Source organism: Ovis aries, chromosome 1, assembly GCF_016772045.2.
Source record: "Ovis aries strain OAR_USU_Benz2616 breed Rambouillet chromosome 1, ARS-UI_Ramb_v3.0, whole genome shotgun sequence".
In the NCBI taxonomy this organism is placed as follows: domain Eukaryota; kingdom Metazoa; phylum Chordata; class Mammalia; order Artiodactyla; family Bovidae; genus Ovis; species Ovis aries.
Window position 1 is genome coordinate 163,305,139 of NC_056054.1, and position 11,478 is coordinate 163,316,616.

Here is an 11,478-nt window from a genome sequence, read left to right on the forward strand (position 1 = left end):
AATGTATCCTGCCAATACCAATCATGAATGAGGATTAGAAGCATTTTATATTCATCTGGGAAGGGTAACAGTATAAACTGAAGGTCTTGCCCCAGGGATATATGGAGAAAACTTTATTTCCAGATATTTTTTGAACAGCAGGTTGGTTCATTATGTTGATGACAATATGTTAATTGAACCTTATAAGTACTATGGACACCTTTGTAAAGTTCACGTGCTCCACAGGATGCCAGAAAAATCCTATAAGAGTTGCATTTTGGGTGGAGAAAAGGGAACTGTCTTGCACTGTTGGTGGGAATATAAAGTGATACAGCCAGTATGGAAGACAGCCTGAAGATTCCTTAAAAAACTAAGAATATTATACATGTTTCAATGCCATTCTCCCAAATCATCCCACCCTCTCCCTGTCCCACAGAGTCCAAAAGACTGTTCTATACATCTGTGTCTCTTGCTGTCTCGCATACAGAGTTATTGTTACCATCTTTCTAAATTCCATATATATGCTTTAGTACCGAGGTCCAGACTCAGCAGAGTCCAGGGATATCCTCAGGATGGACGATGTCGGCGAATGAAGAAAGATAGAGAAAGAGATAAGGAAAGAATGACACGGGGTGACCAAGCTTCTTCAGTGAGCAAGGCCCGTTACTTTATTTTCAGAGAGGGCTTTTATACCCTGAGTTGTACATACAGCAAGGTGAAAAATGCAGAGTCAACTCAACATTCCATCAGTATTAACTTTTATCGATACCAGGTTCCTTCCTGCAAGAGTCTTATTTTTTGTACATTATCTTCTGGCCCAGAGGCCTGTTGATATTTTATGACCTCTTTTTGATAAAGGTTGGTCAACCAGAACAATAATTTTCCCTTAAAGTGTTTCTTCTAAAATTCCTAGCCTGTGTCACCCTTAAAGTAAAGATTCAGCGGGTTACAGCAAAGAAAGAACTTATTAACTCAGAGTCTAATGTTGCTAATGCTAAGGCTATTACTTGTTTCTTCTATATCCTGACTATATGCACTCCCAGGAACACAGTGGATAAGCGATGTGAGAACTTGGCAACAAGCATTGGCTCAACAATGTTGCAAGAGTCTGGATAAACCTGCCAAGTAAGCTAGAATGCTAACAGGGGGTTTGAAACACTCCTTTCATGCCCAGGAGATCTACAAACTAAAGCCCTAAGTTAACTTTTTCCAGAGAAATGTGGTTGGGGACAGCCCCTGTTGATGTCAGATGAATTGGTGAAAGACATAAAATAGTAAGACAGACAGATTCTGGTTTTGGGGTAGATGCTCGAGCAGGTCCAGGGGGCCTGTCGAGTCCTGAGGCCTTGCTTATCTTCTGCATGACCTTGTCACGGGTGGGATGGCCCAGGGAGTCCCTTAAGTCCTGCATGACCCTGTCATGGGTGGGATCTCCCGTGCTGGCTCCTGGCACTTTAGTATACTGTATTGGTATTTTTCTTTCTGACTTACTGCACTCTGTATAATGCAGGATACTGGATGCTTGGGGCTGGTGCACTGGGACAACCCAGAGGGATGGTATGGGGAGGGAGTAGGGAGGGGGTTTCAGGATGGGGAACACGTGTATACCTGTGGTGGATTCATGTTGATGTATGGCAAAACCAATACAATATTGTAAAGTAATTAACCTCCAATTAAAATAAATAAATTTATAGGAATAAAACTATCATATGACCCAGCAATTCCAATACTGAGCATGTATCCTGAGAAAATCATAACTGAAGAAAGACAGATGTATCTCAATGCTCTCTGCAGCACTGTTTTTAATACCTAGGACATGGAAGCAATGTAGATGTCCATCAACAGATGAATGGATAAAGAAGCTGTGGTACCTATATACAATGGAATATTACTCAGCCATAAAAAGGAACACATTTGAGTCAGTAGTAATGAGATGGATGAACCTAGAGCCTATTATACAGAATGAAGTAAGTCAGAAAGAGAAAAACAAATATATATTTATGCACATTTATGGAATCTAGAAAGATGGCACTGATAAATTAATTTGCGGGGCAGCAGTGGAGATGCAGACATAGAGAATAGCCTTATGGACCCAATGGGGAGTAAGAAGAAGAGGGTGGGACAAATGGAGAGAGTAAGCATGGAAACATAAACACTGACATATGTAAAACAGATAGCCAGTGGGAATTTGCTGTGTGACTCAGGGACCTCAAACTGGGACTCTGTGATGACCTAGCAGGGTGGAATGGGGCAGGAGGTAGAAGGGAGTCTCAAGATGGAGGAGACACATGTATATCTATGGCTGAGCCATGTTGATGTATGGCAGAAACCAACACAATTTTGTAATTATCCTTCAATTAAAAACAAATAAGTTAAAAATTGTATTTTGGGAGTGTGTAATTGTAACCTGTGGCAAGATAATATGTATTAAAATTTGTTGGTATCAACACAAAGAAGAGTCACTGCTAGGTTTGCTGGAAAGAAAAAAGTATTACTTTGAAATCATAGCTTTTTACTGAGCTAGGGACTAGATTGGAATTGGGTTTGACTAATTTTTAATCAGTTTGACTCTGGTTGGGAGAGGCTGAGAGTGTTCTACAAGTGGAAAGGAGGATAAAACAGGTAAATCATAAACAAAAAAAGTACAGAAGAAGAAAGCATTAGCTGATAACCGAATTCAGATAACCATTTTCTTCTCTTCCTAGATACATGGCCTCACTTTTCAATCGACTGCAGTATTATGATTGAGGTTTGGATTGCAAGTGATATACTAGCTCATAAGCACCTCACAGTTGGAATCCTCCATGAATTTTCCCTTTCCAGCTTGATCCATATGAGAACACAGTCACTGAAGAAAGTTATGTGTGGGGACTTCCTGGCAGTCCAGTGGTTAAGACTTTGCCTGCCACTGCAGGGGGTGCAGGTTCAGTCTCTGGCTGGAGAGCAAGTATCCCACACGCCTCGTGGCCAAAATGCCAAGGCTTAAAGCAGAAGCAATACTGAATGTTATATGTGGAAAATTCCTGAATAATAAGATGGAGCCTAGGACTCTGAATTATCAGTTGAGGTAGAACAGTCTATCAGTCAGGAACATGTGTTTTATACTCACCATGAATGGGAAATTAACTTCTATCTTGTCAATTTAGATATTAAAAAGTATAAGTTCAATTAATGTTACTGTAAATGATATACACATATGATGCAATAAAATTCCTTAACTGCATACAGTTAATTATTGGGCCTATTTCTCAGTATAGGGACATATATATGAGACTTAAGAATTTCAGTTGTTAACAGAAACAGACCTACAGACTTAGCAAACTTATGGTTACCGGGGGGTTAGGGTGGAGGGGAGGGATGGTTAGGGAGTTTGGGATTGATATGTACATATTGCTACATTTAAAATGGGTAATGGAGCTTCCCTGGTGGTCCAGTGGTTGAGCGTCCACCTTGCAGTGTGGAGGACATGAGTTTCATCCCTGGTCAGGAAACAGGGATCCCACATGCTGGGTAGCAACTGAGTCTGTGCGCCACAACTATAGAGTCTGTGCATCACAACTACAGAGTCTGTGAGCCACAACCTCAGGGTCCGTGCGCTACTACTACAGAGTCTGTGGGTCACAACTCAGAGTCCTGTGCCACGACAAAAGATCCCGCATGACACAAGGAGGATCCTGTGTGCCACCACTAAGACCTGACACAGTCATATAAATACATTAAAAAATGTTTTAAACAGACAACCAACAGCGACCTATCATACAGCACAGGAAACTCTGCTCAGTATTATATAATAAACTAAATGGGGAAAGAATTTGAAAAAGAATTGATACATGCGTATGTATAACTGAATCACTTTTCTGTACACCTGAAACTAACACAACATTGTTAATCAACAATACCCCAATATAAAATTAAAAGCTAAAAAAGAATTTATTATTTTATGTGCAATGAGAAATTATTAATAACATTTACATGGGGGTAACCATGTGTTATGGTGTGGTAGTTGAACAGTATACATTTTATAAAAATCAGTCTGGTGTCAGTGTGGAAAATAGATTGGATGACTGTGTTAGGAGTTGTAGATAGTGTAGTTAGGAGGTTATTTAGTAAGCCAGGCAAGAGATGAATGTATTTTAGATTTTAGTACTGAATGCATAAAAAGAAATATTGGATTTAAGACATCTTTGGTAGATGGATTCTTGGTTTGTGACCCTATGTTCTGTGACAGGAAACACTGGAAGAATACCAGGCTTGAGGGCAGAATAGAGGAAGACCATACTTTCTGATTTGGACATGTTAATTCTAAGGTACCTTTGGGAGTTTCAAGTGAGCAAGTCAGGTAGGTAGTTGGGGAGTGGCAGCATTAGAAAAAAATAAGAGGGAGGAAAATAGCTTATTCTAAATTCTGTTTAGTGATATCTTTTAAACATGTTTCTATAGTGAACATTGAGGACACTATGTGTAGTTTTAATTGTTACAACTAGAAGTATACGGATGATTTGATGATTAGCTTACAATGCCCAGTAGAACAACTTTGACTTCATCCTACCTACTGGGAATATTCTGGAAGCATTAAGGGAATTTCAAAAATTTTTAAGAATAGGTTTGCAAATAGGAGAAAGAAATGTTATATCCTTTCAGTTTTGCTTTTCCAAGGAAAAGCAATGCTTAAATAGTTGTGCTTCATTTCTGTACCTTTTATGCTACTTTGAGAAAACCAGCACATTTTCCGTTTCCCATATCTTACAGGAGCTGGGTGAGGATGCAGATATTTTCATAATTTTCATTATTATAGCCTTGCAATTTGTCTGTATGATAAAAAATATCTAAATAAGACATTAAAATCCTAGACAGGCCTTTTCCTTTTCTATTGGCTATGGGGTCACAAGAATCAGACACAACTGAGTGACTTTCACTGCTCACTCACCAAAGACGATGGTAGGGCTTTGGGGAGTTGCTTAATCCATGCAATGGAGCTATATGAATGGGATGAGTGGAGTCTCATGTGGTGGAGTCTCATGAATGGGATGAGAGTCTTATAAAAGGGGTTTCAGAGAGATCCCTACCTTTATTCTTCATGTGAGGACACAGTGAGAACATGTAGGCGATGAACCAGGGAAAGGGTCTTCACCAGAATTAGGTCATTTTGGCATCTTGATTTGGACTTCCCAGCCTCCAGAAATGTGAGAAATAAATTTCTGTTGTTCACAAGCTATCCAGTCTAGTGAGTATGCTTTTACGGCAGCCCAAATGGACTAACACATGACCTCATATTTAATTGTTACTTCAAGACTTTCAAAGTGTGTTTATCTGAATCATCTTAATTGATAATGAGGTGGTATTTCCTCCATTTACAAATCAGGCAGCCTGGAGCAGTGAAAAAGCGCAGGATGTCAAATCAAAAGACCTATTTTTTTTTTTTCCTGAGTCTCAAATGAGGCTAAAAGTGATCATAAGAAGCTCCATTAAATTTGCTAGTGCAGAGTGAAGAAAAAATGTTTGAGGCTAACTCAGTAGACAGAGTTTTAATTTCTTCATGTGTACAATGAGTATAATATATGCACTTGTGAAACAGCAACCCACTTCAGTGTTCTTGCCTGGAGAATCCCAGGGACGGGGGAGCCTGGTGGGCTGCCGTCTACGGAGTCACACAGAATCGGACATGACTGAAGTGACTTAGCAGCAGCAGCAGCAGTGATGACTCTATACATAGGAAATCCTAAAGATACAATCAGAAAACTACTAGAGCTAATCAACGGATTTAGTGAAGTTGCTGAATACATAATCAATACAGAGAAATCACTTGTTTCCCTACACACTAATAATGAAAAATTGGAAAGATAAATTAGGGAAAGAATCCCATTCACTACTGCAACAACAAAAAATAGAGTACTAGGAATAAACCTACCTAAGGAGACAAAAGGGCTATATGCAGAAAACTATAGGACACTGATGAAAGAAATCAAAGATGACCCAAATGTAGAGATACACCATGGTCTTGGGTTGGAAGAATCAATATTGTGAAAATGACTATACTACCCAAAGCAATCTACAGATTCATTGCAATCTCTATCAAAATATCAATGGCATTTTTCATAGAACTAGAGTAAAAATCTTAAAATTTGTAAGGAAACACAGAAGATATCAAATAACCAAAGCAATATTGAGAAAGAAAAACAGAGCTGTAGAAATCAACCTTCCTGACTGTATACTACACACTATAGTACAAGTTTTTATAGCTCTCAGTACTGTTTTCTATTTTTTCCCAAATACATATAGGTCTGGAATATATCTTGCCAAGCTTAACATAAATAAATATGATTATGTGACTATTATGTGTATTCATAATTACAGGTTTTGATGATGATGTAGCCAAGGAAACAACCCAAAAGTTTTTGAACTAATAACATGGAAAATGTGAGCAATATATTATTCAACTGGTTATTTTTGAAAAATTATGTGCAGCACAATCATAATATTATTTGCATATAGAAATGTTTATATGTTATGTTTATATAAATGTATATATAGCTTCTGTGTATAATTGCACATAAAAACCCAAAAGATAGCTGCAATGATCAGTGATTAGTGAAATCAGAAGAATTTTTTTCTTTGTACTTTCTACATTTTCCATTTTTTCTACAACTAAATAGTGATTCTTTTGTTTTAAAAAGAAAGAAGTGGGCTATAAAAGTAACAGTTAAAGAACAATATGTTTGAAACAATTTGTTGACTAATGTATAATGCCTGGTAGGCTGGCTTTATTCTATAGGGAATCTTTTGATGGCTTTGGGGGAACTTTAATATTACCTTCACAAACAGATTTGAAGATGGAAGATATAAATACCTTTTTCTTCAAAGTGCATTTTCAAAGGAAATTAATTGGAGATGAATATTTGTTTTGATATCTTTGTTGTTATACAGTGAGCTGTTCATGAAAGTCTATATTTCCTGGTATCTTTGTATCATCTTATAAGAATTAGGTGAAAACACAATGCTATTATTGTCATTATTCTTTCCATAAAATGTGTAGAACAAATTTACTTTTAGTACTTAGAGTCTCTCATCAGCTGTCAAAAATATTTAAAATTCTTTTCAGCTGATTTATCTACCAAATAGAACAAAGTAATCCTAAACTGAATAAATATACATTATATTCTCTAAATCCTATGGATAAAAAGCTATATACTTGGAGAATGAAGACTTGAGTTCATGCTATTACATATAGAGTTCTTAACCACTATGCTATGCTACTTACTAACAGAGGACTCAGTTTCTTAAGTTGTGGGCCTATTTCCCTTAGAAAATTCAGTGCACTATAGATGAGAATCTTAAAATGAGGTCATACAGTGAATAATCATTTAATAATTCAGAGGCAGAAAATTAGCTTCAGAAAATTTGTTACATTTTTGTGAAAATTTTCCAGAATAATGAGCCATAGAATGAATCTATTTAATATTTTTATCTGTAAAAGTGGAATTCATTCTGGCCTTTACTGTAGTTTCACAGAATCTGGAAGATTTTCCAACAGTGAAGAATCATAGGGTTATGGAACTGTTAGGACAGTCTATGTCTTTGACTTCATCCTGGTTCTTGTTTACTTTGTACTTCTCTGGAAATAGGAAGAAAGATGGAGTTGATGACATCTGCCCGGAGCCATATCTTATATTCTAGGCAGAGTGTAAATCAGGATAATATACTCCTTTCAGTGATTTGACAGCAGTGTGCTTACTTAATAATCACTGCCAATTTAACCAACTCTCTGTTTATACTTTTAAGTCTAATATTAATCTCCAACCATCTCTTTTCCTATTCTCTGTGAAGATATTTTTTTCTCAACATAGCCTCTCTTTTCAAAGGGAAAAACAACTTCTAGGTTCCTTTCTGTCGAAAATATCCCAATTCTTATCTACTTATGGTTCAAAGATTGTGTCAGAACTGAAGTTTTCACAAAATCTGTATTTCTTAAATTTTCCACATGGTGTCCTCTCTTTGAATTATAAAGTAGGCACTTTAAGAAAATATTTTAGGCCAGCAGAGACTTGGCAGTGAAATCTTCAACAACCGTGTACAGAATTGGTGACTAGGTTGGAGAAATAAAAATCTGCATTGGAATGACTCCCGCTTGGCAGAGTCATTGAAAAGCAGGGAGTTGTGAATCCAATAATTGTGAGCACTCCCTTGCAGGGTTATGTACTTAGATCAGCTGTTTGTAAATCGGTAGACCCTGCAGCAGGGATTTGGGTACACAAAACACATTTTATGTTCAGAATTCTTCATAATTTGTCATTGATGAAATGAATTGTGATGATGTAGACTTAGGTTTACCCCCTGGGTTTCCACAGGATCCAGCCTTCTCACTTGCTTCCCAGGATTATAAAACTCACATATAACTTCATGTTAGTGGTTTCCTATTAATGTTGTTGATTTTTTTCCTTTTTTGATTTGCATTTAAACAACATTTATAATTTTTACTACTTAAATTGAAAGAGCTCCAAAACACAGGCTAATCTTTTTGACTATAGTGTCTTCTGTAATGCTTTAATCCACTCTAATTTTGAAATTTCTAGTTCTTATCTCAAACACAGCAGGAAAAAAAATGTTACAATTGTTTTAGTATTATGAGCCTCTGATATATTAGAAACATTCTCGGTTAACTTCATGATAATTGTTTACTTGGCATGTTTAACAACGTCTCTTAGATCCTTTTCAAATCTGCAGATGAGCGGTTAGTGTCAGGTTTCTTTTTCTTCTTAAAAGATGGGTTATTTCAGCATCTTAGTATAATACCTGAGTTAGAGGTTCTATATTTGACTGAGCCAAGAATGATGATATTCTAGGTTAGGAGCAATAAAAATGTTTGGTGATGGACTGAATGATTATGACCACATATGAGAATTTATTGAATAAAATTAACAAGAATATATTTGAAATTTGAATGTTTTTGATGAATATATCATCAAAGGAGTCTATTAGGAATATGGGGTAATTTCATTAATATATGATCAAACAACAAAATTATAATGGATAGAAATCAGCAGAAATGGTACTATAACTTTCTGTCTTATTCATGTCTTAGGATAAAAAATATATATTTGTGATATATAGGCTATATAAAGGTATAGCCTACTTTTTGGTTCAGTAGAAAATACATGAAAGAGTTTCATTTGAAACAATGAAAAATTTTTTGACCCAGTCTGAATCTTTAGAGATTTTAGTATAAAATGCATAATGTACTTCTTACTCTTAATTCTGTTCAAAGTTTCAATGTTAATACAATACATTCAGTTTTAAGATATTTATGAGTGACAAGTTATGGACTAAGTTAACTGGTGTTTATAGCCTCCTCCATAAACCTTTAAGTACATGTAGATATATACACACATATATGTGTGTGTGTGTATATATATATATATATATATATATATATATATACCTTTAAAAAAGACTTTGCCTCTGAAAATTATTTATAATATTTATCACATCATGTAGTTGTTCAGTCGTGTCCAAGTCCTAATACTCTGAAGTGTGTTTTAAAAAAGAGAGACACTACTTCAGTCAGAGCATCAGAAACAGAAGAAGACATTACCATCCAATACCTGTTTTCATGAATATTGATAAATTTTTTGATTTCAATTCTCCATTGCAGTGATCTACCTGAGTGGATATGATGGAGGCAAACAAGACTCTGGTGACAGAATTTGTTCTCACAGGACTCACAGATCTCCCAGGGCTGCAGGTCCCCCTGTTCCTGGTATTCCTGGTCATCTACCTCACCACCATGGTGGGCAACCTTGGACTGATTTTTCTCATCTGGAAGGACTCCCATCTTCACACCCCCATGTACTCATTCCTGGGCAGCCTGGCCTTTGCAGATGCTTGCTCTTCATCTTCTGTGACTCCCAAGATGCTTATGAATTTTTTTTCTAAGGATCATATATCCTTCATTGAATGCATCACCCAGTTCTACATTTTTGCTTTCAGTGCCACCACAGAAAGTTTCCTCCTGGTAGTGATGGCCTATGACCGCTATGTAGCCATATGCAACCCCTTGCTTTATCCAGTGGTGATGTCCCACAGACTCTGCACTTGGTTGATAAGTGCATCATATGCAATTGGTTTTCTACATCCTATAGTTCATGTAAGATTGTTATTTAGATTAACTTTCTGCAGGTCCCATATAATAGATCATTTCTTCTGTGAAATCTTGCCACTTTTTACAATTTCTTGCACTGATCCATCTATTAATGCCTTGGTGCTTTTTATTTCTGCCTCTTTCATACAAGCTTCTACTTTCATGACTATCATAGTTTCTTACACCTGTGTCCTCTTTGCCATCCTGAGGAAGAAGTCAGAAAAGGGAAAGAGCAAAGCCTTCTCCACGTGCAGCGCCCACCTTCTTTCTGTTTTCTTGTTCTATGGCACTCTCTTCTTCATGTATGTGCGTCCGGGGTCTGGCCAGGATCAATATCAGGATAAAATGTATTCACTGTTCTACACGATTATAATTCCCCTGCTAAACCCCTTTATTTATAGCCTAAGAAACAAAGAAGTTTTACTTGCATGTAGAAAAATGATAAAGAAATAGATATTTATCAGGAAATCTTTTATTATCCTTCACTTTTTCCTCTTTTTAAATAAAGCATAATGACTGGCCATGGGTTTTCATACAGTAGGGACTGAATGAATAGTTGTTAATGCATTAATAATAATATTTACACCAGCTATGATTGTCAGTTATGTTAATGTAATCATCAAAATAATTAATGAACAATAAGAACAGTCGTCACTGACTTTTTCTTGTTGTTTTAAACTCATCTTTAAGGATGAAACTGACACTGAATCAGTACATGATGATACATGTCAGGACTCCCATCTTACAGTCTCTTTGGAGAAAGTCAGTCATAGGAAGTTCCAAAGTCAATAGGATAATATTTTTGTAAGTTAAACAATAAAATTTTAATTTTCCATTTTTAACATGTTTCTTTTCATGGTGGAAAAAACCAGCAATTGCTTTTCAACAATTATTATGGGTAGAGTTTCTAAATCCATTTATTTCCTTCTTTGGTATATGTTGATATACCAGGCTTGGTGAATTGACCTTTCCTGTTATTTTTCTGTATATGAGCAGAGGATTTAACCTTGCTACTCTGTTAAAAGGAAGACACCTCAAAATTGGGGGAAAAGTCTACCTCTTCTGGCTTTAGGAGATGATGAGGGAAAACAGAAGATGCAATGGTAGGAGAGGACTCAGACATGCAGGTTTTAATCCCCCATCTGGAGAGGCTGGAGATTTGCAAAGTAAAGAGGAAAATTAGATGGGTATGAGTAGTGTGTTATCTATTGCTGTTTTAACAAATTAGCATTGTGGCTTAAAAAATCAAGCCATTGCAAGCTTAGTGACTTAAAACAATACAAATTTATCATATTACATTTCTATAGTACAGAAATCTTTTTAAAAATTTATTTATTGTAAATTGGAGGATAATTGCTTTACAG

The 11,478-nt window shown here is 36.3% G+C and overlaps 1 protein-coding gene across 1 annotated transcript; it reads left to right on the top strand.

The window, feature by feature from the left end:
* The first annotated feature begins 9,646 nt into the window (after window positions 1-9,646).
* LOC101104875 (olfactory receptor 5AC1-like) lies at window positions 9,647-10,567 on the top strand. Its single transcript, XM_004002861.3, has one exon. The coding sequence runs from the start codon at window positions 9,647-9,649 to the stop codon at window positions 10,565-10,567; it is 921 nt and encodes a 306-aa protein (XP_004002910.3).
* Window positions 10,568-11,478: the final 911 nt, after the last annotated feature.

Coding starts and splice junctions, on each gene's coding strand:
- LOC101104875 (XM_004002861.3), top strand. CDS start 9,647: ATGATGGAGGCAAACAAGACTCTGGTGACAGAATTTGTTCTCACAGGA.